Genomic DNA, 26,539 nt, shown 5'->3' on the forward strand with positions numbered 1-26,539 from the left:
CCAGCAGTGCCACCCCACCCAGCTCTCCCCTTTGCCCGCCACACCTCGGTTTTGAGGAGGGAGGTGGTGGGGAGCTGGTTTTCCTCCACTTGTGCCTCACTGATTCTGAGCTTCCCAGAGCCTAGGAAATTCCCCAAATTCCCCAATTCCCCAAAACCTGGTGGTGTGTGTTGAAGGAGGGAAAATAAATCCTCATCCAACAGGAACACACGGGAGAAACCTGCAGGACACCCCCACATGACCAGGCAAGGGATGGGGAGGACAGGCAGCCTCAGCAAGGGGGACACAAAACATCTCATCAAGGGACAAGATTCACCACCCTGTGCATCCTCCCATCCCCACTGCTCTGGGAAAGGCTCCTTGGAGGCTGGAGTTTGCTTTATCAACAGCATGGGACAGGGTGTCATAACATAACAGGGCAGCAAACAGCCCTCCAGGCCTCTGGTGCCTTGAGCTGGCTGCCAGTCCAGGTTCAGCTCCAGCTCCAGATCCAAAACCAGATCCAGATCCACCAGGAACACTGGGGGGTCTGCAGGCGATGTGTCCCCAGGGACAGCACACGTGTGACATGCTATCGTTTCCCAGCCAGATGGAAGAGATCTGCCCCTGAAGCACAGAGCAGTGGCCTCCTCACACAGCTTTATCTCAAGGCTTCCTTGCATGCTGTCAGGAACATGCAGAGGAGGCAAACACAGCTGGTCAGAGCCTTTAGCAAGAGCTGGAAATAGGAATGGAAATAGCCTGGAAGGTGAGTTAGTGACTATTCCATGGGCCAAGAGGCTTGGAAGAAGTGCCCCTGTCCATGGTGTCCCACAGGGGACCAGAGAGGAGCCAGTGGGGCTCTGGTACAGAAGTGGCCGTGATGAGGATTGCCTCAAGGTGCAGCAGGAAAAGCAGCTCAGAGCACTGAGGTGTGTCACCAAACTGCCAAGGAGTGTAGCTGAGCTGATGCTGGGAGGCACAGGGACAGGGCTTAGGGGGTCCTGGGTGGTTGCTGTGACCTCTCACAGCCTGGGCAGCAGGTGGGCAACTCCTGGAGCTGTGCTGAGCCTGGATCAGAGCCTCAGGATGGAGAGCACACCTGCACCCCTCAGCACCTCTTTATTTACAGACACAACAACACTGGGGCGTGGCAATGGGACACTCCAGAGGCCTCTGCCCCACTCCTGCAGCCAGGGCTCTGTGCAGCCCCTGCAGCTCCTGAGGCTCCTCTCTCCCTGAGCCTCTACTTCCTTCGGCTGCCCACCATGGTCTTCCCACGGGCACCCTTGGATCTGCAAGGGAAGAGGAACAGCACGTGCAAAAAGGCATCAGTGACCACACAGGGAGGAGGAGATGGGTACTATCAGGGGTCCTGCAGCCTTTTCCCGTTGGAAACTGCCCTGGGGTTTCCACTGGCCCCAGGTAAACCTTGGGACTTGAGCCAAAGAGCCTTGGGACCCCCTGGGAACAAGCTCATGCAGTTGCCAGGTGATTCTAAGGACCCACCATTTCCCTCCCATGTTTCTCCCCCCCAAGAAGAATCGACAAGCTGCATCTGTGGCTGCAGAGGGATAAAAGCAGCTGCAGGATCCTTTAGGACCCAGCTCATGGCTTGCCTTAACCAGCACAGGGGAGCACAGAGGAGGAGTTTGGGTGGGCAGTGAAGGGCAGTGAAGGGCACAGAAGGGCACTGAAGGGCAGTGAAGGGCATTTCTGGCTACCAATCCTTGGGATTGCCTCATCCCTGAGCCCTGCTTCTGCCCTGGGGTCCTGGTGTCCCTGCCACACACATGGAGTGGGACACACAGAGCTCCTGTGCAGGGACACACACAGCCCTCAGAAATGTCTGTACTCACCCTTTGCTGCAGGATCACACCGTGGTGGGGCAGGAGAGAAGAGAGATCTGGTGTAAGTGGGTGGGAGCTGCTGCCCCTGACACACGGGTGGGCTGAGCACCTCCCACATGAGGGGGAAGTGGGATGGGGATGTGGGAGCACCGGGGTGCTCCTGGGAGTAGGGGTCAAACAGCGTCTCCCACCCTCCTGTGAACAGTTCCCCAGCCACCTGCAGGGGCCATGGGCATAGGGAAGGTTCCCCTGGCCTTGTGGGCCTGCACAAATCCCACAGCCCGTGGGACTTCCCCTGCTGGACAAGCTGGGATCTCCAGCAGCTTCCTGAGGTGCTGGGCAGAGCCCCTGCAGGGAGGGGGTGGCTGGAGACTGGAAGGACCCCAGAGGACACAAAGCTTCCCCTGCAGAGGAGGGTTCTCCCTGGGGCCCATCCCCTGCCAAGGTCTCTGCAGAGGGGGGAGCTGGTGGCAGTGGGACCATGGAGGTCCATCAGGAGCAGAAAGGCAGGGACTGAGATCCTGGGACAGACCTGCAGGTCCAGGAATGCCAGGCACCAGCAAGACCAGAGGCAGGAGGGGAAGGGGAGGAGGTGGTTTAGCAAGGGAGATCCACAGGGAGGGAACTGGGGAGCTGGAAGGGCAGGAGATGGAGGAGGGATGTGCAGCCACTTACACTTTCTGGTGGTCACTGATGCGATTTCGAAGAACATTGATCTGCAATAAAAAATGGTGGGTGGTGAGGTCTGGCAAGAAAAAGCTGCAGGTGGACAGTGAGGTCTGACAAGAAGCCCCAGGTGGGGGCAAGGCTGACTGAAGATGCATCACTGCTCTCTTTTCCCCAGCAGTTTTTCTGTGGGGTTTAGAATCCTAGAATCCCAGGATGGTTGGAGTTGGAAGGGACCTCCAAGCCCATCTGATTCCACCTCCTGCAATGAGCAGGGACACCTTTCACAGTCCCAGGTTGCTCAGGGCTCCATCCTGCCTGGTCTGTGATGTATTTGCCCTGTGGTGGTGCCAGGTACACATCCCCAGGAGCTGGGAGATCACAGCCCAGCTCATCCCCTGGCTGGGGAGCACAAGGAGCAGTCAGGAACACAGAGGGTGGACAAATCACAGATGCCCTGGGGCTCACCTCATATTTCTGCCGCTTGAATTTCTCCTGCAGGTCAAATTTCTCAGCCTCCAGGTCATGGATGTTCTGCCACAGCTCCTTGGCCTTGTCCCTGCAGGAAGAGCCAGCTGGGGACAGTGCAGGGAAGGGCTGTGGCTCCCAGGGAGCTCAGCAGGGATGGGGCACTGGTGCCAACCCCTCATCTGCTCCCGGGGATGGGGCTCAGGAGGCTCCCAGACAGGGATGTGTTATCCAGGCAGTGAGTTCAGGACAAGAGCCACGGGGGAGGTCAGTACATATGGGGACACACATCCCACCCATGTGACCCTGGCTCTCCAGGACACCCCTGTGCCACCCGTGTGACCCTGGCTCCTCAGGACACCCCTGTGCCACCCGTGTGACCCTGGCTCCCTCTCATGGCTGGTGCCATGAGTGGCAGCCTGGCCATGGTAGCCCTGCACAGCCTTGGCACCCGTGCCCCCACGGGATGTCACAGCCCATCCCCAGCTGTGCCATCTCCTCAGCTGGAAGCTCCAGGGAGCTGTCCCCAGCCCAGGCTCCTGTCCTGGCCGTCCCTCCTGCAGCCTGTGCTCACCTCAGCTTGTCTTCACTGAGGTGGTCGATGTTCAGGGGCTTCCGTCGCTCACTGAGGATCTTCTTCTTCTTTTCCCGCTCTGTTTGCTTCTTGCCACCCTTTTTCTCTGACTGAGGAAACCATCACTCCACTGGAGAGAAGGAAGTCTGCCCAGCCTTCGCTGTCCCCCATCCCCAGTTCTGCACCCAACACCCTCAGCTTTTGGGACTCCAGAAGCCCATGAGGTCCTCAAGGACATTTTGGCAACAGTGGACAAGACACCTTGTCCTTGTCCCCATCCCTGTCCCTGAGGCAAGGCTGGAGCTGCACATCTGCAGAGCAGGGCTGAGCTCGGGGCAGCTCTGAGCTCGCTCTGGCCTGGTTACTCCTCACCCAAGCACAGTTCCCTGTCCCTCCTGCCTCTAAACCCCCAGTGTCACATGGATGAGGCCAGCCCATGGCCAAGGCCTCCCCAGGAGCAGCAATGGCTCCATCCCAGCCCCTGGGGAGGGTCCCACCTTCTGCATGTATCCCCCAAAGTGCAGCATGTTGGAGAACGCCTTCTTCTTCCGCGCCTCCTCCTCCGCCCTCTTCCGCGCCTCCTCTTCCTCCTTGCGGGCTCTTTCCTCCTGCCGGGGTCAGAGGGCGGTCAGCAGTGGATGGATGGACACACAGCTCGTGTCCCAGGCCCCATTTCCAGAGGGCACTCACGGCCATGCGGGCCTGGCGCTCCTTCTCCCGCTCGCTGCGGATCCGCTGCTGCTCCGCCCGCTCCGCTCGCCGCTGCTCCTGCACGGGGAGAGCACCTGGGCTTGGACACCGCCGGGAATCTGCATCCTCTCTGCCCCCAGGGACAGAGCCCTGACCCCGAGAGCCCCAGGGGAGCCTGGGCACAGTGACCCGGGGAGAGGTGCATCGGCACCGGGCACTGCAGCACCACCGGGGGCATCCCAGCGAGCAGGGACAGGAAGGGAAGGGCTGGAGCTGTGCCAGGGCAGGGTCAGGCTGGAGAGCAGGAAAGGCTCTTCCCCAGAGGGTGCTGGCACTGCCCAGGCTCCCCAGGGAATGGGCACGGCCCCGAGGCTGCCAGAGCTCCAGGAGTGTTTGGGCAGCGCTGCCAGGGATGGGGTGGGATGGTTGGGGGGGGTCTGTGCAGGACAGGGGTTGGACTCAGTGATCCCTGTGGGTCCCTTCCAGCTCAGGGAATTTTTTGGTGTGCAGGCACTGGGGTTAATAAAAATCTGGTTCAACCCTCAGGCTCTGTCCTGCAGGGTCAGGGGTGTCCCAGGTGTGCCAGCACTGTGGGGAGGGGACAGTGGCTGAGTGCCCACAGGACCGGGTGGCAATAGCCAGAGAGGAGAAGGCTGAACACGTACAATCCTGTCCTTGAGGGACAGCAGCTCCTCTTCCTCCTTCTTCCTGCTCTCAAAGTGGGCTTCAATGAGGGCCTGCAGCTCGTTCAGGTCCTTCTCCATGCGCTTGCGGTGAATGTCCTGCAGCAAGCACAGACAGCCAGGGCTCCAGCAGCTGCTGGGCACTGAGAGGGAGCAGAGGGAGGGCAGCACCCCCAGGGGTGGGAACTGGGCCATAACTTACATCAAAATCCAGTCTCTCGCCATCTGGGATCTTGGGGGGCACCAGATTGGGCATGAAGACCCTGCAGAGGAGGGGGAGCCGGAGCACAATGGGGCTGCAGCAGGTCTGGGACAGCCCTTGCCCTTCACCCATCCAACCCCCTGAGCCCCTGGGTGCAGAGGGGGCACAGCTGGAGGAGAGGGAGTGCAGTGCATCCTGCTGGAGGTCCCAGCTGGGCAGCCACAGAGGAAGAGCTGTGGCATTCCCTGAAAATGCTTCCAGGTGCCTGCATGGCTGGAATAACCCTGCAAGCTGCAGACAGGGCCCTTTGCCAGCCCCCTGAGCTGGCAGCCACCCCTTGCCCCCCCAAAGGGCACTGTGTGCTCTGTGTGACCGGGCACACCTGGATCCTTCCTCCTGTGGGGCATGAGGGAGGGCAGGGGATGCCCTGCAGGGGCACAAAGGGATGAAGGGATGATGGTGGCTGAGGGCAGATCTGCCTCCCACACTGCAGAGTCCCAGGGGCCCAGGAGGACCCCCCAGGCTTCCTGCAATCGTTCACAGTCCTGCTCCCTCGGGGTCAGTCCCTGGCACTCCTGGACACATGTGCCTCATGCCAGCCATAGCCTGGGCTCTGTGTCCCACACTGGGGTGCTCACACACACACACACACACACACACACTTCTGCCACCTGCAGGGTCACAGGGCAGCTGAGCTTCTCCCAAGGAACATACAAAATGCTTCAGAACTGCCTAAAGACCTCGTTCTCAGGGTCCCCTTCATGGGCTGTGTTTTGCTGTCATTTCTCTCCCTTTTCTCTCCATGCCCCTGTCCCACCCTGCCCTGGAGGCTCCCTGTGCCCTGTCCCTTATGGACCAGGGCTGTCTCACGGAGCCTCTGCCCTGGCACAGCTCAGACCTTGCCCCGGGGGACACCCTGCCACACTTACTTGGGTTTTGGCTTCGATTCCCCTGCAGGTCCCGGGAGCAGCACAGAAAGACAAGGTCAGTGTCACTGAGGGTTCCTGTCACACCCTGAGCCCAGCCCTCCCTCTCCCCACAGCAGCGAGGTGCCAGCCCTGTGCCCCAGGTGTGCCCCCGGTGTGCCCCCGGTGTGCCCCAGGTGCTGCTGGCTGAGCAGGGCACAGCTGGAACCCCAGGCAGAGGAACAAGGGTGATACTTCACCTTCCCCGGGCTCCTGCTCCCGCTCTCCCTCTCCACCTGTGGAAAACACGATGCTTTTTGTCCCCATGGCTAGTCCTGCCCAGGGACACTGTGGGGGGCTGTCCCCCTCTTTCCTGTGCTTGTCCCCACTGCAAACCCCAGCTCCATCCCTGCAGGATGAATGGGGGGACAGCAGCCCCTGAGGGACACCCCTCACTCACACCCCTCACTCACAGGGGGACCAGGAGAGCCCCAGGTGCTCTCAGGAGGAATCCAGACAAGTTTTGCAGAAGCTCAGGCTGGAAAAGCAGCAGTGCCTCTCCTCTCCTGCTGTATTTTGGGTGAATTTCTGCCAGAGGCAGCACAAATCCATCCCTCCTGCTGCACCTGTCCTGCTAGGGATGTGGCCAGGGCAGCTCTGCCCCATTTACCACAGGTTGTCCCTTTGGCAGCAAATAAATTCAGCACCAAAACCTCATTACAAGGGCCCAGTGTCTGAGGGGAATGGGGTCAGGACTGGAATGGCCATCTCTCCTCTGCTCCTGTTTTACCTTCTCCTGCTGCTTTCGTTTCATCTTCTTGCTCTGTTTAAAAGCAATGGGAGAACATGAGCATCCCTGGGTGAGGGCAGCCACACCCCAGCACAGAGGGGCCCCAGCACCCTGACTTGGGGCCACAGCCAAGATCTGAGCCTGCCCCAGCAGAGGGGACAGCACAGGGTCACACACCATGCCCCAAAGCCACCTCATGAACCCAGTGCTCTTTTGGTGATCAGACAGATCAGAGCTCGATCCCAGCTCTGGAAACCCCCTCTGAGGCAGTGGACCCCTTGGTGAACCAGGCTTGGCCCATTTTTAGCATTATTTCAGAGGGCTGGATGCAGCCACCAGCAGCAAATTTGTATTTCATGGATTTCATCACAATTTCATGTTTGTGGGGCCCAGACAGAGCAGGGAAGGGCATCTCAGTTTGACACCCCCTTACTGCACACCCCATCTGGGTGATGTCCCCCTGTCACAGCCCTGCTGGGACATCCCAGCCCCCAGCTGGCAGCCCTGGAGCAGAGCATGGCCCCACCAAGCTACCATGGCCCAGCCTGGCATGGTCCCCACTCACCTTCTGCCTTGGCTTCTGTGGTCTCCTCCTCCACCTCCTCTACCTGCTCCTCCTGACCTGTGCAGGGAGGGCAGAGTGAGCACAGCAGTGTTCCCTGGCTCCTGCAGCTCCTCACATTCATCCTCCTCACATTTATCCCTGCAGCTCCTGCAGCTCCTCACACTTATCCCTGCAGCTCCTCACATTTATCCCTGCAGCTCCTGCAGCTCCTCACACTTATCCCTGCAGCTCCTCATGTTTGTCCCTGCAGCTCCTGTAGCTCCTCACATTCTTCCCTGCAGCTCCTGCAGCTCCTCACACTTATCCCTGCAGCTCCTCACGTTTATCCCTGCAGCTCCTCACGTTTATCCCTGCTGCTCCTCACGTTTATCCCTGCTGCTCCTCACACTCATCCCTGCAGCTCCTCACATCTCTCCTGCTTTGGGACAGAGCCCAGAGGGACCTGGGCAGCCTCAGTGGCTGGGGAGCAAAGGGCTCCTCTCTAACCCTACCCTGGGCTGCCTGTGCTCCTCAGGGCAAAACCCCCTAAAATGAAATGCAAGGATTTGTCGCCACCTCCTGCCTTGTCCCTCATCCCCTCTCGCTCTGCAGATCCCTCCCAGCCCAGGAAGGAAGGAGGGATCCCCATGGCTCTGCTCTGGCAGGGAGCCCCAGGGCTGGCTGAGGATGCTCTGTGACGCTGCTGGAGCCTTTTTCCACTGGAGGGAGCAGCGTCCCCGCGGGATTCCCCGGCGGAGCCAGAGCGATGCTCTGCCCTGGGAACACCCGCGGGGCCACGGCCACAAAGAGGGATAGGAAAAGATGACAGCAAAGACAGCAAACCACGGCTGGCAGATATAGAGACAAGGCACAGACAGAGGATGGACACACAGCACAGCAGGGCACAGCAGGAGTGCAGGAAGAAGAGAGAGAAGTGGAAGAATGAAAGAAAACTATTCCCCAACCAGGGAGAGGCAGAACACATGGAGCCAGGAGTTCTCCCGAGAGCAGAGAGAGGAAATAATGAAAGGTGCAATAACTACCGTCATCTTCCTCTATCCATTCTTCCTCTTCTGAGCCAGGGAGGAGGGAAGGAATAAGCACAGGGATTAGTTGGGTGCCACAGAGGTTGGGCGTGCGTGAGGTGAGGACTGGAGCACAGCAGGGGCTTCCCCCTGCACCTCTCTTTGCTTTTACATTTAGGGTGCTTTGCCTGGCAGTGCCCTAGAGCAGCCACAGGCTCAGCTCAGCCCAGCCCAGCCTAGCTCAGCCCAGCCCAGCCCAGCCCGGCCCAGCTTGGCCCAGCCCAGCTCAGCTCCTGTGTCTCCATCAGGCCGAGGCAGTGGCAGTTTGAGCTTGGCAAGGCTGTCACACGCTCACCAGAGCTCCAGCTCCCGTTGGGATGTTGGGATCACCTTTCAGCCCAGCCCAGCTCAGCCCGGCCCAGCTCAGCCCGGCCCAGCCCGGCCCAGCCCAGCCCAGCTCAGCCCGGCCCAGCCCAGCCCAGCCCAGCCCAGCCCAGCTCAGCCCGGCCCAGCTCAGCCCGGCCCAGCTCAGCCCGGCCCAGCCCAGCCCGGCTCAGCCCAGCCTGGCCCAGCCCAGCCTAACTCAGCTCAGCCCAGCCCAGCTCAGCCCAGCCCAGCTCAGCCCGGCCCAGCTCAGCCCGGCCCGGCCCAGCCCAGCCCAGCCCAGCCCAGCCCAGCCCAGCCCAGCCCAGCCCAGCCCAGCTCAGCCCGGCCCAGCTCAGCCCGGCCCAGCTCAGCCCGGCCCAGCTCAGCCCGGCCCAGCCCAGCCCAGCCCAGCCCAGCCCAGCCCAGCCCAGCTCAGCCCAGCCCAGCTCAGCCCGGCCCGGCCTGGCCCGCCCCAGCCCGGCTCAGCCCAGCCCGGCCCAGCCCAGCCCAGCCTAACTCAGCTCAGCCCAGCCCAGCCCAGCTCAGCCCAGCCCAGCCCGGCCCAGCCCAGCCTAACTCAGCTCAGCTCAGCCCAGCTCGGCCCAGCCCGGCTCGGCCCAGCTCAGCTCGGCCCAGCTCAGCCCGGCCCAGTTCAGCCCGGTCCAGCCCAGCTCAGCTCAGCCCAGCCCAGCCCAGCTCAGCCCGGCCCGGCCCAGCCCAGCCTAACTCAGCTCAGCTCAGCCCAGCTCGGCCCAGCCCGGCTCGGCCCAGATCAGCTCGGCCCAGCTCAGCCCGGCCCAGTTCAGCCCGGTCCAGCCCAGCTCAGCTCAGCCCAGCCCAGCCCAGCCCAGCTCCCATGCTGGGTTGTGTCCCCATCAGGCTGAGGCAGTGCCAGTTTGAGCTTGGCAAGGCTGGCACATGCTCAGCAGAGGCTCCAGGTCCCGTTGGGACATTGGGATCACCCCTCAGCCTACAGCCATGTCCAGCATTGCCAGCCCTGCTTTGAGGCACTGACAAAAGAGATCCTGAGAAAATTCAGACTGGTTTGATCCTACTGATGTTTCAGGTGCAGGCATCTCAAACATGGTCACATCAGCCTTTCCTGGACATGGTTTGCCCATTGCAGCCCAGGAGCTGATCCCAACCCCCAGCAAAACACTGAAGCCCTCTCCTTTGGCTCTTGGTCCTTGCAGGTGCAGCTCCTACCTTCCTCCACGCACTCCTCTTCAGAGAGCACACAGGGCACAGACAGAGAGAAGGGAAAGAAGCCTCAGGTTATTGGAGTTTCTCTGATCAGTTTTTGGCCTTAGGGCAGCTGCAGGTGCTCCACGTCCTCTTACCTTCCTGCTCCCTGCAAAGCACAACAGGAATTTAGAGTCACATTGAGCTGCTGGAACGGGGCCATCAGTGAGGGAGGCTGAGTTTGGGACTCCTCAAGGCTCCCCTGTCCCACAGCACAGGCCATGGCTGCTGGGGCCTGGCAGGTGTCACTGGGGACAGGGACAAGGCCCAGGTCACCTCAGTGAGGCTGGGGTGGGTTTGGGGCTCCTCAAGGCTCCCCTGTCCCACAGCACAGGCCATGGCTGCTGGGGGGCTGGCAGGTGGCACTGGGGACAGGGACAAGGCCCAGGTCACCCTGCAGGCTGTGGAGAGCAGGGCCTGAAGGTCTGGGCTGGCACTTTGACAGTGGTCAGGGCACTCCTCCATTTTGCAGCATGAGAAGATGAATGACGTTGGCTTGTAATCCCAGAAATGGGAATCTCACATCCCACCTTTGCCCCCAAGTCCTTCCCTGGCTGTGAGGGAGATGCACAGCCCGTCCCAGGGTTAGGTTAGGACTGAGTCTTTTGTCCTTGGGTGTGTGTGACAGCCATCTTGACATCTGCAGTGTCATGCTTTTTATAAGCTACAAGAACATGAAATTTGCTGGGTGATTGCTTGATGATTTATCGTCATGGTTTGTAATTTTGTTTGGGTTTTGGGGGGGGTTTAGTTCTGGGGTTAATTCTATGTTTGTTTGGGGGTGGTTGTGGAGTGATGATGACGGTTATTGGTTTGATACTAGGAAATATAGAGGAAGGTTAATTGAAAGTGTATTGATGACAAATGATTTGGATAATGTAGGGATATATGGTTTAATTATTTGACAAAAAAAGTCAAGATAAAAAAAATGGATGCATAAAATTGAATTTAAATACTAGTTCCTAGTAAATGATAAAATAATGAATATGTCTGGCAGCCATTACACTATCTGTAATGATTGCCAGAAACACACAAGTCTGGTGTGGCACTGAAACCCCAGAGGGTTCAGGTGCTTTCCCTGCAGGTGGATGAGCAGTGGGAGCTGTGTTGGAGCTCACCCCTATGACCCAGCCCCATCTCTCCAGGATGTGCCTCCATCAGCAGAAGCTGCTCTCAGATCTGGGCCTTGGAGAGTGATCTGCTCTGCATGTGGCAGCAGGACCCAGCAGCAGCAGATTGGGTTTCCCATTTCCCCACTGACTCTTGGGTTTTCCCATCTCTGTCCCACACATTGAGACTGCAGCATTTTTAATGCAGCAATCATCCTTGTCCTGCTCGTGGCTGTGGGTACAGCTCCCCACACAAACTGTGTGTGTTAATTGAGCAATCAAACCTTGTCCTGCTCGTGACTGTGGGTATAGTTCCCCACACAAACTGCCCCTGCTGGGGTCACAACACAAACTGTGTGTGTTAATTCAGCAATCATCCTTGTCCTGCCCATGGGGAGGATCCAGCTCCCCACACAAACTGTGTGTGTTAATTCAGCAATCAAACCTTGTCCTGCCCGTGGGGAGGATCCAGCTCCCCACACAAACTGATCCTGCTGGGGTCAGGCACTGCCAGGGCAGAGGGGCTCAGGCTGGGGGTCCATGGTGGGTGCTGGGTAACAATGAGAGCACCCCCAAGCAATGCTGCAGTGGGAAATGGGAACAGGGAGAAAGAAAGGGGTTAAAACCACCCCACTTACTGCTCATACTCCTCGGTGACCTCCTCCGTGTCTGACATCCCTGGTTCTCTGGCAGAGGTGGAGGCAGATTGGAAAAAGTGAGGGTTAGAAGTGAGATAAGGGCTGGCACAGCCTGTCCCTCAGCACAGGACAGGGGCACAGAGATGCTGCCTCTCTCCAAAACCCTTGGAGCTCCCAGCTGTCCCCAGCCAGGCTGTGACAGCGTTATCTCAGCAGAGATAAGGTGCCTGCCCTCCCCATCCCGGGATCACAGCATGCCCCAAACAGGAGGCAGGAGGTTGGACACCACCTCTGTGAGACTGATAACTCTGTCAGGAGCATGTCCAGGGCACTCAGCCCCCTGGCCCAGCCCTCTCAGGGGCTATGTTTGCTCAGGGCACAGGAAAATCACCCCATTGCAGTGTTCGGCTTGTTTTGCTTCCTGACTATTCTTAGCCCAGGGATGACCCCTTCTCTCAGATTTCCAGCCCTGCACCAGGCACAGCACAAGCCCTCAGCAAAGCCTCCCAGCCCAGCCCTCCAAGTGCAGAACTGCTGGGAAAGGGGCAGCCTGGCCTCAGCAGGTGCATTTTCCCCCTGTTAGCTAAAAGGAATAATTAACAGCCTGGTTTAGTAACTTAGCCCTCATTTTAGGGCTAAAACATCTGCAGAAACAGCTTTTCATCCTCCTAGCACATCTGTCTCCCTCCCAGCTGTGCTCAGGAGGACTTTGCTCATTATCTCACCTTATCTGACCTTCACCCAGCACTGCACTGGGAGATCTGCACCCACCAGCCCCATCCCTGGACATCCTGGAGCAGCCCAGAGCCCCATCCAGAGCCCAGCCCAGCCCAGCCCAAGCCCAGTCCTGTTCCCTGCTCATGCCAACCCTCAGCAGGGCTGAGATGCCACAGGACGATGCAAGGCAGCTCAGAAATAACTTCCATGTGCTGAAGCACCTGTTCCCAGAGCAGCAAGACTTCCCTGCTGCTGCTACCCAGAGTCTGGGAGCAACTGCTCCTGTTTGCATCTGTCAGGCATTCATTACCCGGGATGGGGAGGCCAGGCCTCAGGAGTGCTTATTCAGGATGCTGGAGCCAGGGCTGGAATGCTCAGGCATGGCAAAGGGGCATTCCAGGAGGGGAACCTTGGCATACCCACGGCTCCAGAGGGTCTCTAATCTCACTGTTCCTCACAAGGAGCTTTTTGGAGACAAATAAAGGCAGAACTCAGCCCCCTCTGCCTCGGGGTCACTGCTCCTGCCACCACTGTTCCCCTTCCTGGGTTGGGTCTGGGGCTTGGCTCCAGCACCATCCCCAGGATCCCTGCTTCCCACCAACAGCAAGTCCCACTTTTCCCCCAGGCTCAGCATGGTCCTGATGCCCCAAGTTTGGCCAAATCTGAGCTCCACACAATCATTTCATGGCATGGGAGAAGAGGGTTCCCAGTCCCCAAGCCTCTTCCTACATCCTCACTGCCCTCCTCCCTCAGACACCGTTAGATCCCACAGAGCTGAGGGAACAGCAACCAGTCTGCCACTGTTAAGAGGATACACAAAAGAGAAAGTGGCTCAAGGAAGTATTTATGCATCCTCTGCACAGAAACACATAAACCTTTTCATTAAAGCTTGGAAATCTTGATTTGGTAGAATTAGGAGAACCCAGCAGATATTACAGAGATGAAGAGGAAACATTGCACTGGCTAGAAAAAAATCTCCCAGAATTTGCTGTGTATTAAACAATCCAGATATTCCTCACACTCCTTGAAATCCCCCTATCCTTTAACTCAGGGCTGGCTGCTCACAGCTCTGGGGCTCAGTTAATCCTCCACAGTTCTGAGTCTCTGCTTTCCTCCAGGCTGCCCAGACATGGAGCTCTCCTTTCCCAAGAATGGGTCATGTCCCTGCTCCAGGTCTGCTTGGCAGGGTCAGACCAGGCACAGCAGCATCCCATCCCATCCCTTCCCTTCCCTTCCCATCCCATCCCTTCCCTTCCCTTCCCATCCCATCCCTTCCCTTCCCTTCCCTTCCCATCCCTTCCCTTCCCTTCCCATCCCATCCCATCCCATCCCATCCCATCCCATCCCATCCCATCCCATCCCATCCCATCTCATCCCACCCCACCCCACCCCATCCCACCCCTGGGCTGCCACAGAGCCAGGGCCAGGCTGCCCATGGGCATCCCATCCCTGCTGTCACTGCAGACAAGGGAATGGGATTCGGGAGATTTCCCAGGGCAGCCAAAATCCCTCTGAGCCACCTGGGCACCCACCAGGGTGGTCCAAAAGAGAAACGGCAAACACAACCCACGGGAGAGGCTGCAGATGCTTTATGCATGGGAATGCCTGCATGGCATAAAACACCGGGGAGAGCGGCTGGGGCACCCCGAGCCTGGAGCCCGACCCGGAGCCGAGACCAGAGGCGAGACCGGAGCCGATCCCTGCGGAGGGGCAGCTGGGGATGCCCCGATCCGGGAGCCCATCCCAGAGCCCATTCCAGAGTCATCCTGGAGCCCATCCCTGAGCCCATCCCGGAGCCGATTCCCCCGAGGGGCGGCTGGGGACACTCCGATCCCAGAGCCCATCCCGAGCCCATCCCAGAGCCCATCCCGGGGCCCATCCCGGAGCCGATCCTGGACCCCATCCCGGACCAGATCCCCCGAGGGGCAGCCGGTGATGCCCCGAGCCCGGAGCCCATCCCGAGCCCATCCCGGAGCCCATCCCGGATCCCATCCTGGACCCCACCTCGGGGCCCATCCTGAGCCCATCCCGGACCCCATCCCGGACCCCATCCCGAGCCCATCCCAGAGCCATCCAGGATCCCATCCCGGGCCGATCCCGAGCCCATCCCGGGCCGATCCTGAGCCCATTCCGGACCCCATCCTGGATCCCATCCCGGAGCCCATCCCGGGCCGATCCTGAGCCCATCCCGGACCCCATCCTGGGGCCGATCCCCCGCGGGCCGGGCGCCGCCCCAGCCGTACCTGGGCGCCGGAGCTGCGGGAGTGCGGGGAGCCGCGGGGTCTGGGCAAGGCTCTTTGGGCCAGGAGGCTTTAAGGGGCTGCAGCGCCCACCCCGGGGCGGGCAGCGCCGCAGGAATGTGCCCGGCGCCCAGCGAGGAATGCAACACTTGTGAGCTGCTATTTCGGCAGCCGCGGCCCTGGCCCCCTCCGCCGCTCCCCCTTCCCCCCCAGGAGCCCATATAAGCCCAAGCTATTGTGTGGCCTCAGAGATTTGCTATTTTAAACCCTCCGGAGCGAGATACGTGAGTGCCCGAGGGGCTGACACAAGCCAGCCCAGCTGTCACCGCGGCCGGGACGCTGATAAGGCAGCGCTGTCACCAGCACAGGAGCAGCCCCTGCCCGCAGCTCCGGCCCGGCTCCCGCAGCCCTGCTCCCACCGCGGGATGCTGCAATGACAAGGGAAGAGTCTGCTTTTAACCCCCAGGACACATTGGATTCGGGGTTTTCCTTATTTTCCCCTTGTCGGGAGAAGGGAAGGGAACAGTTTCCAGTCCCAGACCAGCAGTAGGTGACCAGGAATGTTTTAGAAAGAGCAACTTTTATTAGAAAACAAAAAAAAGCAGAGTCCTTTCCCAAGCCTAACAAGCAGGATCAGCTCCAGGGGCAGCAGCAGATTCCCACACTGAATTTGTCACCACAGTGGTTGTTCAAGGCACAACCCAAACGCAAAGAATGGCCCCAATCAGAGAATTTGAGTCCTTTGCCCATGGCACCCTAAAGCCACCCTAAAGGCTGTGAGAGAGCATCCCCCATCCCTGCTGGGTGGGCTCAGCAGCCACGGGAATGCAGGATCAGGGGCTGCACAGCATAGGGCTCAGGAGGAAAGGCAAGAGGGAAATGGGGCCCAGCCCGGGGCACTCAGCTCCATGAAATCCCCCAACAGGGCTGTGGCCATGGCCAGGGCCAGCTCAGCTCCCCTGGGTCACTGGATGAAGGGTCAGTGCCTGCAGGGGCAGGGGATGGCAGGGACAAGGACAAGTCTCTGGTTCAGCTGTGTGTGGAGGGAAACACCAGGGCCAAGTCCCCCCTCATTCCATGGGACATCTCTGAGCACTCGTGTGGCTTCATGAGCCTCTGGTTGTGCCCCTGTGGCAGGGACAGCCTGGCAGGGTGACAGTGCCTGCCCCAGGCAGCAGGGACAGACGTGGTCCATGGATGTGCAGCAGGAGCTCCCTCAGGCAGGCAGGTTCTGACATCCTCCAGCTGCCAGGGAGCCCTGTGGGGATCCCTTGGCCAGGGCAGCTCTGGGGCATAGGCAGAGATCAGGAACAGAAGAGCAAAATGAGCTGGGCAAACAAGGCAGGAGTTTGCCTTCAGCATCTGTGGGGAGCCTGCAGGCCTGGACAGACCCACAGACAGGCAGTGATGGGGACTGGGGGCACAGGGAGACTCTTCCAGGCTTCTTCCTTCCCATCCCACAAGCAGAGGACCCCATGCCCTGGGCTGCACCCACACATGGCACAGGGGACTCGTGGCAGTGGCTGCTGGACGGTTGGGTAGGGCTGGGCTTTGATCTTTGGAGCAAACCAGTTTTTCCCAGATGGTCTGATAGCACAGCTGGTGTTACTGCAACTGCAAAACAAAGTGGGAACCACTGAGGCTGTGCCTGAGACTGCAACCCCCCCAGAGCAGCTGCTTTAACCAGGACGGTGGCTGAGCCCAGCAGGGGATGGGGCAGGCAGGGATCCCCTAAACCCCATGACAGCCCCTTCCCTTCTCCTCCCAGACCAGAGTCCTCCTCTCCCTCACAGATGCCTCCAGTTGTCCCCTACTGCTGACTTCCCAAAGTCACAGGGTCCTGATTCCCCCACGTCACCTCTCCCTGTATATCCTGCCTCTGCCTCAGATGATGCACCAGGTTCCAGAGCAGCTCCAAAATTACCTTGGTGTCTCCAGAGGTGTCTCCAGGCTGCTTTATCCAGACATCTCGCTTTGCCAGGCTGTTGATTCTCCGGATTTCCTGCAAACAGAAGAGTCAGAAGTATCAGGAGAAGTTTTCCCCAAGCATCATGTGCAGCATTGCCTTGGTGTGACTGTACCCAGACCTTGAAGCACACAGTGTCTAGGTGAAACCAGCCAGCTTTGGGATCCTTCCTGCACCTGGGAGACCCTCAGAGCCAAGGGCAGCTCCAGCCACAGAAGTGGAGCAGGTGCTTTTGAAGGAGAACTGACCAAGGAGCTGCAGGCCTTCCCCAGGAGTCACCCCAGGAGCAAACCCTTTGCTGGCACAGACACGTCTGGGCAGTGCTGATCTCCCAGCCCAGCCTGGACTCACCTTCCCTGGCTGCAGGGCTGGGCTGGAGCTGCCCCTCCTGGGCTGCCAGCAGGGGCCAAAGCCCTCCCTGCTGTGAGCAGTGAGCCCTGCCCAGGAGCTGCTGAGCCCCTCCTTTCCAGGAACACCAAACAACCAAAGGCTCTCTTGTCCCTCCCCTGCACGTGGCCAAGTGGTGACCTCTGAGTCCCCTTGGCTGAGCACTTGGCACCCACAGCCACGAGACCCCCTCATTTTAGGGGGCTGGTTTCAAGTGGGGGTGCAGATGACTCCAGACCCCTCAAGCCCCTCAGAGCTGCAGGGCTGAGCACACAGCTCCTGTCCCACTGGCCCCAGGCAGAGCTGTTCATCCAGACAGAGGAGATGGATGGCAGAGATGGGATCATGCTGGGGGCAGGGTCAGGTACCCCTGCATGTCCTGGGACATGCACCCAGCTGGCGCCTCTCCCTCCTCAAGGGCTGGAATCAGCTGTCCTGGGAATTCTGGGCTCACAGTCAGGATGCAGCAGCAAGGAGAGCCCTGATATCTCATTGTGGTGTTCCTGCAGCTCTGACACCTCCAAACCTGGCTAAACTGCTCCCAAACCCTTTAATAGGTTCAGCCAAGGGATCATCCACCCTTCAACACCACCCCAAGTCACAGCACCATGTCCTGTGAGCCTGCCTGCTCCCAGGGCTCTCACTTGAGGCTGACACAAGCTGCTACCTTGCCGTTCTCCTCCTTGGCAGGCTCCTGAGCTCGGCTGATCCACAGATTAATGCGGGATGTCACCGACCCTGGGATCTTGAGGCTGTCCTGTGGCACAGAGAGGGACACCGGGGTTACAGCAGCGGCTCTGCCTGCACGAATGTAACCCGGCCCGGTCCGCAGGGCCCAGCCCACACACTGGCTCCATCCCAGCTCCCCAAATTCCAGAGCTCGGCAAGAACCCACACAGCGCCGGGGCAGCCCTGGCACCGGCTCTCCCATCCCTGCCGCAGCCTGCCAGGCCAAGCCTGGATCGGGAGAGGGGAAATTCGCCCCAGAGCGGTGCCCACCCCGCACAGAGCGCTCCGGGCCCGCTCCGGCCTCACCTTCCTGGGAGCCGCCGGCTCGGCCTTGCCCGGAGCGCTGCGCTCGAAGAAGTTGCGCTTGCTCGCCACCCCCTCCGAGGAGAGCAGGCGGCTCTTCTGGGCCGGCATGGAGGATTTCACCCCCTCCGAGCGCTGCGAGAGACAGAGAGGGGCGTCAGCGGGGCTGTGCTGCATGCCGCGATGAAAAGGAAAAGTCCAGCTTCTGGCTCATACCCTGAGCCCTTGGGGTCCGGTCCCCCCTGCCCATCACTGCTCCCCTCAGCGGACCACAGCACCCCCAGAGCCTCTCCACAGGACCTCTCCTCCCTGCAGGGCCATGCAGCATCCCCGGACCCCTGCAAGGGTCCCTGCTCCTAAAACCCTGAAGCCAATCCCTTTTCCTGCCTTTCCACCTCCTTCACCCCCATCAGCTCTGTACTTGGTGCAGCTCAGGCCCCCCCTCCCCACTCGGCTCCAGGCCACCCCTCTCTGTCCCCCACTCCCTCCTGGCTCTGCTGAGGGCCCTCAGTACCTGCACAGCCGAGTTGTACTTTTCCAGCTTCTCCCCAATGGTGCTGTTGCTGCCTGGGATCCTCAGACTCGCACTGGGGAACAAGAGGGAAGAGTTGAAACAGGCCCCCCCCAGGATGTCCTGGGATCAGCCCATGGTCCTGGGGCAGCAGGAGAAGGCCCCATCCCACCCAGCACTCCTGTATCTCTGCCAGGTGCACCAGACAACCCAGTCCTGCTGGTGACTGAGCTCTCTGGGTGTCACTGCCTTTCTAGGGCCATACTCAACACCAAAACAGCTCAGAGCTCCTCAGCCTGCCCTGGGTTCAGCCCTGCCAGCCCTGAATGCATCACCCCCAATGTCAGTGTGGCTCTGCATACACCTGCCCCTGATCTGGTCACCAAAGCCAGGTCAGGCTGTCATGGAGCTGCTTTGATGTCCCCATGGATGGGACCTGTGCACACAAGCACCAACATGGAGCTCCATGACCCCAGAGAAGTGGGGGCTTGCTGGGGGATATTGGAGCAACCTGGGACAGTGGAGGATGTCCCTGCCCATGGCAGGGGCTGGAGTGAGATCTGCAGGGTCCCTTGGAGCCCAAACCATTCTGTGGTTCCAGGATCTCATTCAGATGCAAGCTGCACTTGGACATTGTTCTGTCCCCTGCCACTCCACAGGGCTGGGGACCAATGTCCAGCAGATCTGAGCCAGGCCCCAGCACCTTCTCCTGCCTTGGAAAACAGAGCATGGCCATTCCTGCCCAGCAGGACCAAAGCAACACGACGAGAGGTGCTGACCTCCTTGTGAGAGGGCTTTGGCTCTCTTCTTTCTGCTTCTTGGAGATGATCTGGAAGAGACAAGGAGAGGAGATCCTGCAGTGAACTTTGCTTATCCAAGATAAGCATGGGAGACACTATCTCACTGATCTCCCCCAGGAAAACTCCATTTGCACCCACACTAGAGCTTATCTCATATCAAAGCTCCCCAGACCATAGACACTTTATGGTGATAACCGTTTTATTTCCAGTCAAGCCTCATGGAAGTCAATCAAGTGTAGCCAGTCAGCCCTGACTCACAGCAGGGATGATCTTGACAGGTCTAGGCTTTCCCAGTCTCTCCAATCACTTCATTCCAGAGATCTCTTTTGAAATGAAATATATTCTCAGACTGTAACATGGATGCTATTTTTATCCTGTGCTTTCACATAAGACTGGAAAGGCTGGAAAGGGGATGGCAATTCCTGTGGCTCTGGAAATTCTGAGGACAATGAGTTCCCGGTTTTCTCATCACTTCCCATAAGTTTTCTGGCCAGCAAAAGGTGGATGAACTGGACAGGCTCATCCTCGTGGAGAAGGAAAACAGGGGGAAGAGGGAAGCAGGACTGCAGCGCCCAGACCAAGGGGAAGTTTTGAGCACACTTCTGGAAACAGGTTCTGCCCACATACTCCAGGGGCCACAGCAATCCTTCCTTCCCCCCATCCTCCTCCGGTCACTGGAATCCTTTCCCCACCTGCTTCAGCTCTTACCCTGAAGGAGACGGTTCTGGGGCTGGCCCTTCGGATGGAGGTGACGTGGGTTGGAGAAGGCTCTGGCTTTTCTTCAGCTTCATCTTGGGGAGGGGACAGCTGGATTACCTGCTTTGAGGGGTTCCTGAATGGCTGCTGAGGAAAAAGGAGACCTCAGATGCATCCCTGCAGAGCCTGCAGGGAGGACTGAGGTGCAGGAGTGGGACAGTCAGGGCAGGAACTGGGTTGGAGGCCAGAGTTTGAGAACAAAATCCTCCAAACCTTTCCTGTCTCCGTTGGACATACAGAGTCCCCAACAGCCCTTCAGTGTCCCCATGATGGCAATCAGCAGGACTTGCTGGAGAAGGTGATCAGGACAGCACAGACCAGGGAGGGGAAGGAGGTGGTGGGACCCTGTTCACCACCTCGTGCTTTGCAGCTCTCCAAAAATCCTTCCTCAAAATCCATCAGGTCCCATTTCTCTCCTGGTACTTTTGGGCTGTGTCTTTCTCTGGCTCTCCCAGCAGCCAGGAGAGGTGAGAACCTCTCCCCACCGAGGCCTGGTGCCCCATCCATTCCTGCTTACCTGCTGCTCTGGAGATGAGGTCACCGCTGAGGTTTTCTCTTCTGCGCTGCGGTTCCCCACCCTGGTGAGGATCTTCACCTCCCGGAGCCGGCAGCTCCCCACCTCTGGTGGCTCCTTTGCCTCCTTCCTCTTCTCCCCCCGAGCAGCCTGCACTCCCTGGTCTGTGTCCTGGAGCCGTGCCCTCAGCATCACCTTCCTCTCGGGGGCTGGCTCCGGGTTCCTGTCCCGGGCCGGGTCCCCCCTGCCCCCGGGCGCCTCCTCTGCAGCGCGGCCGCTCTGCTGCCTCCCGCGGGGCTGTGCCTCTGTCTGCGGGCAGCTCTCTGCCGCCCCCGCCTCCTTCTGCTCCTTCTCCTGTCGCAGCTTTTCGGACACGGCTGGGAGGCACCTCGTCCTTCTCCCCTCCTGTGTCTTCAGCACCTCTGAGAGCTTTCGCTCCTCCCCGTCCTCCGGGGACTGCGGCTTCACCAGGGACGAAGGTCTAAGGACAGGGACAACATGGGATGACAACCTCTGCACCTGGGCCTAGAGGGGTGCATTTCATGCTGCAAGTGAGGCAAAAGGCTCTGGAGAGGACATAAAAATCCCACAAACATCCTGGAGTCCTCCCTGCAGACCAGGCTTGCAGCCACTCTCATCCCCATCACCCCAGCTCGGCTGTCTGAGAAAAAGTTTGCATTAAAATTCTTTTTTATCCTTTCTGTCATAGAGATGAAGCATTTCTGCAGCCTCATTCCAGGACACCAGGACCCACCAATCCTGTGCCAAGGAGATCCAGGCTCAGGGCAGTGTGCTGGGTCTGCTGCTGGATAAGAAGTGTGGCTGTGACTCTTCACTGGACTAGGAAAAATCCCACCAACTTAAAGTGGGAAGTGTTGGCTGGAAGCCAATCTGCTCTGGCAGGTCCACCCACAGTGACAAGCTGTTTCCCTTCCTTCCCCCAGGCAAACAGGCACAAGGCCTGGGAAGGGGCAGGAGGACACCTGGCAGGCTGTGTCTGCACACTCCCAGCACTGGGGAGGAGAAGGGATAACATCTGCCCTCCTCCTGAATTGCAATCACCACATGGCCAGCCTGTGTCAGCACCTTGTCCTTCCCACCTGGTTCATTTTAGCCATTCCCCATATCCAGCCCAAGTGTCCCAACTGCATCCTGTGAAACACAGGAACACCTCTGGAGTGGGAGTGTCACTGTGGACACAAACCACATAAACACTGGACACTCCCAGGACCAATTTAGAGAGTAGGTCAGGTTGTGTAAGGGCAGCCTGGTCCCAGAGTACCTCCAAACCCCAGCTCCCTGCAGCCAGGGACTTTGGCAGCACCAGTGGAAAGCCCTTGGCTCAGATCCCCACTTCAGCAAAGGAGCCACAGCGTCACTGTGAGGTCCAGAGGGGCAGCACAGCCAGCCAGGCTCTGCCTGCTCTGCTGCCCTGCACAGCTGGGCACCCCTCACCTGCTGCAGATCCCCCTGCAGCCCCACCCTGAGCCTGGCCATGGCACCAGCCCTTCCCCAGTCCCTGTGCCATGGGGAGCCCACCTGAGGTGTCCCCCTTGTGCCCCCCTTGTGCCCATCCCTCCTCCCCAGGGCTGTGAGCTCTGCCCACAGCTCAGCCAGGGCCCAGGGTCAGGAGCCAGGCCAGTGCCAGCAGGGCCCCACAGACCTGCTGGAGGCTGGGCTGGTGTCCTTGGCAGGGCTGGCAGGTTCCTCCTCTGTGGAGGTGGATGACAGCAGGTTCCGGTGCCTTCGGCGGCGCTCTCTTTGCTGCTCTTCCTCATCCTCCAGGGTCCTCTGCCTGGCCAGGCTGTTTGGGAGGAAACACAAAGACATGGGGGGGCTGCATCCTGCATGGGCACCCTGAAGCTCTGGTGCCAGACAAGAAAGGAACCGCTACACCCTGGGCAAGGCCAAGGGCTGGCAGAAGTCACCTTGCTGGAGGAGAGCAGGGCCAGCACGAGCCAAGCACCCCAAAGGGCTCTCACTCCACCCAGCTGATGCAGGCCCTTCCCAAAACAAGCACTTGTATTCCCAGCTCCCATTTTCTCCTGCTGGAGGGAGCACTCATTTCAAAGGAGTCCCTACATTAAGCAAACCTTGCAGGGGAAGGATATTGAACCTGTAGCTCAGCCAGACCAGGACCCTTGAGCTACCACACAGACCTCAACCACACAAACTGGAAGGGTAACTACTATGGCACAAGATTTTAGGCCAAAACCAAGATGTGGTGATGGCAATTTAATTTTTATAGAGCAAAAAGCCTCAGATGAAAAGTCTCAGAGGCTGAAGGCAACTGCTAAGAGGCTCTGCCTGGGGATGGGGCTGGCAGGGCTCCACTCCCCTGCATGTGCCTGGACTGGGAATTGTTTATAATCACAGACTGAGACCAAAAGATGAGATTTGGAATCATCTTTGAGCATTTTATTTTGCACAATGTGGGTTGGGTTTTATTAGTTTTGGTTTTTGTTTTGTTTTAATAAAATGCCACTCGGAATAAAAAGTTGTCCAGAAAACACCAGCTCTGCCGTCCATTCTCTGTGCCAAAGCTGCCCACCCTCTGTGCTGGTGCATGAAATGTGCTGGAAAATATTTTTATTGGCTGATGGAGCTTTTCAGAGCCTGGTTCTCCCCCAGCACGAGCCCTCAATCGGCCACAAACAGTGCAGGGCACCCAGGGGAGCCTCCCTGCCCAGGTCCGTGCCAGGAGCTCAGCCCAGCTCAGCCTTTGCCACCAATTTGACTTTTAGTGAAAGTCAGAGGGGCAGGGCCGCATTGCGAGCGGGGACTCGCGGCTGGTTCTGAGTTACTCAGTAATCCCAGTCGGTCATAAATTAATCCGCTTTACCCCCCGCGAGTGCTCTGTGCGGCTTCTGCTCCTCCTGCCGGGGCGGGCGGGAGCGCCGGGGCAGCGGAGCGCGGAGGGGGCGAGGGCAGGGCTGGGGACAGGGCTGGGGACAGGGGCAGGACAGGGCTGGGGACAGGGCTGGGGACAGGGCTGGGGACAGGGACAGGGCAGGGCTGGGACAGGGCTGGGGACAGGACAGGGCTGGGGACAGGGCTGTGCCGGGCTGGGGACAGGGCTGGGGACAGGGCTGGGGACAGGGGCAGGACAGGGCAGGGCTGGGGACAGGGCTGGGGACAGGGACAGGGCAGGGCTGCGACAGGGCAGTGTGGGCTGGGGACAGGGCTGGGGACAGGGCTGTGCCGGGCTGGGGACAGGGCTGCCCTGCCCTGCCCTTCCCTCCACTGGCCCCGCAGCCGAACAGCCCCAGCAGCAATCGGACCCAGGCTGGGGAGCTCCGGGCGGGCTCTGATGCCTGCTCAGCACCGGGATGGACGGGGCTGGAGAAGGCTGGGACAGCCAGGGAGCATCCCCTGGATGGGACAGCCCAGGGAGCAGCCCCGGCTGGGACAGCCCGGCCGTGCTCGCACAGCCCCGGCGCTCCCGGGCACATCCCAGCCCGCACATCCCAGCCGCAGATTCCCGGGGAGGGGACACAGATCCTGGTGCTCTGCACTCCTGTCCCTCAAGCAGTGACCTCACGGAGCATTAATGCTGAGCTAAATCCTCACAACAACCAGGAACTTCTTTGATTTTACACAGCCTCCTTCCAAGTGAAAATGGGATTTTCCTGCCTTGAATTACCGTAGCTCCTTCTGAGGCAGCACAAAACCTGGCACTATCCACAGGCAGCTCCTCGTTATTTTAATTAAGTGATCCACCCATCAGGCTATGGATTCACTCTGCCAATCTTTCTCTCCTCTTTTCAAAGATGGATTTATTTTTTGCTGTCTTACCTTTTTTAGCTGAAAGAGATGAGTAAAAAACTTTGGCAAGCGTCCCTGCCTTGTCCTCTCCTGCCCTGTCAATAATTAGTGCAGAGGTTTCTGACATTTCTGCTGTTTCAGTGCTGCCTCATCTCAGGAGAGCTCAGGAAATGCCTCCTGGGCTTGGGAAGCACACGGGATGCAGGACCCAGCTGGGCTGGGGTTGGGGCAGGTCTGGCTCAGGGGAGATGGACCAGGACAGGGCTGGAGGGGCCTCTGGGTCTGTTCCACCCACACCACAGGCAGCTGAGAGCTGGTGGCCTCTGAGCAGAGGGGTCTCAACTAAGATAAGGAAGTTTTTCACAGTGAGAGTGAGCAGGCCCTGGCACCCAGGGCACTCACAGCAGCTGTGGCTGCCCCTGGATCCCTGGCAGTGCCCAAGGCCAGGCTGGACAGGGCTTGGAGCAGCCTGGGACAGTGGAAGGTGTCCCTGCCATGGCAGGGGTGGGACTGGATGAGCTTTAAGGTCCTTCCCACCCAAACCAGTCTGGGATTCTGTGGACTCCCCTTCTTACACCTGGTACTGAGGTTTGCAATTAAGTCTCAGAGCCATAGCATCCATTTGGGCCGGGGTTCCTGCTCTGATGGTGGCACAGCATGGCTCTGTTTGAGTTTCCATCCCCAGCCTAGGCTGCCCTGGGGTCTGCAGGGGGTCAGGGCTGATCCCACCTCGCCCCAGCCTCGTGTGAGAGCCTGACCCAGCCCAGGGTGCCCAGGAGCCTCCCCTGCTCTGGAGCACTCTTTGGGGAGCCGAGGGAGCTGGCAGTGCTGCGGGGATTGCTCAGGGATTGCTCAGGGGTTGCTCAGGGATTGCTCAGGGGTTGCTCAGTGCCGCTGAATCAGGGCTGGCTCAGCACAGGAGGGGCTGCAGACTCCGCAGGCAGAGCAGGACTCACACCCGGGGGCTGCATGGGCATGGAGGGAGGCAAACACCTCCAGGCAGCTCAGAGCAAGGCTGGAGGCACAGCCCAGATGGTCTGTTCCCCAAAGAAAGGCAAACCAGACCCAAAATGTATCCAGCATGGCACGAGAACACTTATCCAGGTAATTCTCCTGTGCCTGGCCCAGCTTCCCCAGGCAGCAGAAACAAAAACGCCTCTGATCTTGCCCAGCCACAAGGAACTCCAGCAGCGCCGAGCTCTCCGTGGGGCTGGCATTCACCTCTGCAAACAGCAAACACCCCCAGGGCAGCTGCCCCCTCCTCCCATCCTCCCCAAGCCCCTTGGCCACTCTCACCCCTCCTTAAAGGGTTAAGCACTGATCCCCAGCACTCACCTGGAGAGATCGGACCAGTTCCTCCTGCTGAAGGACATCGCTGCTGGCCGGGAGTTCAGAGAGGCCCCAGAAGCTGAGCGGGCATCCAGGCCCAGGGAGCCGGGGCTCGGCGCTGCCCGGAGACTCTGCTCTGAGGAGGGAGGGACGGAGGGAGGGAGGAACTCCCTGCAAGGTTATTTCCCTGTGCACCTTCACCCTGCCTGCCTGCTCCCACCAGCCGCATCACATGGTTCCTTATCTACCTGGCACAGGCAGGGCTGTGATTTGTGTGCTAGCGGCCAGGGCCGCCCTGCCCAGCAGTGCCCTCCTCGCTGCAGGCCCGGGACCCGCGGCTCGGGCCATGCACGGCTCCCGGCTTTCGGAGACAACTCCCTGCACAGAACCTGTTCTACCAGCCGCGATCCGCCCGTCAACAACCGCTGCAGCCCGCGGAGGAGGCGAATTACCCGGGCCGAGTGGGAGGAGGTTGGCTCCGGGGATCCAAAACAGTCATTAAAACACCTCCGGCTGGGCGCAGTGCGGCCTTAACAGAGCTTGGGAGGGTCCCCTGCTCCTTCCAACCTTTCTGGATTCTCAAATGGAGCTGTCAAGGTCTTCTCGTTCTTGGGCTTTGCTGCAGCAGTGAGCACTCAGTCTCAGAGGGGCCTGGGGCATGGGGGGATCCAGTTTTCGTGTGCTGGAGCCCTGTGCCAGAGAGCACCTGTGTGCCCAGGTTCATCCCTCACCCAGACCCAGCCCATCCATCCCATCCCTCTCTGGCTGTGCCCTGAGACCCCTACCCTTAC

The 26,539-nt window shown here is 59.5% G+C and overlaps 2 protein-coding genes across 4 annotated transcripts; both read right to left on the bottom strand.

Moving 5' to 3' along the window:
* Positions 1–536: 536 nt before the first annotated feature.
* On the bottom strand, positions 537–9,964 carry TNNT2 (troponin T2, cardiac type). Of its 2 annotated transcripts, none has more exons than XM_058819265.1 (13): positions 9,949–9,964; positions 7,373–7,429; positions 6,808–6,840; positions 6,278–6,313; positions 6,042–6,063; positions 5,113–5,173; positions 4,893–5,009; positions 4,228–4,305; positions 4,035–4,145; positions 3,538–3,647; positions 2,964–3,054; positions 2,505–2,545; positions 537–1,274 (listed from the first exon to the last, which is right to left on the bottom strand). In XM_058819265.1, exons 6-13 carry the CDS (start codon positions 5,164–5,166, stop codon positions 1,226–1,228), a joined length of 651 nt encoding a protein of 216 aa, XP_058675248.1. In that variant the 5' UTR covers positions 5,167–5,173; positions 6,042–6,063; positions 6,278–6,313; positions 6,808–6,840; positions 7,373–7,429; positions 9,949–9,964; the 3' UTR covers positions 537–1,225. The 2 variants fall into 2 exon arrangements, with proteins under 2 accessions (XP_058675248.1, XP_058675249.1); XM_058819266.1 differs by lacking the exon at positions 537–1,274 and adding an exon at positions 2,307–2,361.
* A 5,388-nt stretch (positions 9,965–15,352) lies between these two features.
* LAD1 (ladinin 1) lies at positions 15,353–26,046 on the bottom strand. Of its 2 annotated transcripts, none has more exons than XM_058819515.1 (10): positions 25,755–26,046; positions 22,318–22,458; positions 20,658–21,135; positions 20,093–20,224; positions 19,364–19,413; positions 18,588–18,660; positions 18,077–18,208; positions 17,709–17,798; positions 16,613–16,690; positions 15,353–16,302 (listed from the first exon to the last, which is right to left on the bottom strand). In XM_058819515.1, the coding sequence occupies exons 1-10, from the start codon at positions 25,790–25,792 to the stop codon at positions 16,294–16,296; spliced, it is 1,221 nt and encodes a 406-aa protein (XP_058675498.1). In that variant the 5' UTR covers positions 25,793–26,046; the 3' UTR covers positions 15,353–16,293. The 2 variants fall into 2 exon arrangements, with proteins under 2 accessions (XP_058675498.1, XP_058675497.1); XM_058819514.1 differs by having other exon boundaries at positions 20,093–20,227.
* Positions 26,047–26,539: the final 493 nt, after the last annotated feature.

The sequence above is a fragment of the Ammospiza caudacuta genome, chromosome 24 (genome assembly GCF_027887145.1).
Source record: "Ammospiza caudacuta isolate bAmmCau1 chromosome 24, bAmmCau1.pri, whole genome shotgun sequence".
Lineage (NCBI taxonomy): Eukaryota > Metazoa > Chordata > Aves > Passeriformes > Passerellidae > Ammospiza > Ammospiza caudacuta.

Excerpts from the sequence above, each read along its gene's own strand:
- LAD1 (XM_058819514.1), bottom strand. The coding sequence starts at position 25,792 with ATGTCCTTCAGCAGGAGGAACTGGTCCGATCTCTCCAG. Across the intron at positions 19,414-20,092 it reads CCAGAACCGTCTCCTTCAGG|ATCATCTCCAAGAAGCAGAA; the intron begins GTAAGAGCTGAA and ends TGTCTCTTCCAG. Across the intron at positions 18,661-19,363 it reads CAAAGCCCTCTCACAAGGAG|TGCGAGTCTGAGGATCCCAG; the intron begins GTCAGCACCTCT and ends CTTGTTCCCCAG.
- TNNT2 (XM_058819265.1), bottom strand. The coding sequence starts at position 5,166 with ATGCCCAATCTGGTGCCCCCCAAGATCCCAGATGGCGAGAGACTGGAT. Across the intron at positions 4,306-4,892 it reads TGTCCCTCAAGGACAGGATT|GAGCAGCGGCGAGCGGAGCG; the intron begins GTACGTGTTCAG and ends CTCCCCGTGCAG. Across the intron at positions 3,648-4,034 it reads TTGGGGGATACATGCAGAAG|TCAGAGAAAAAGGGTGGCAA; the intron begins GTGGGACCCTCC and ends TGGTTTCCTCAG.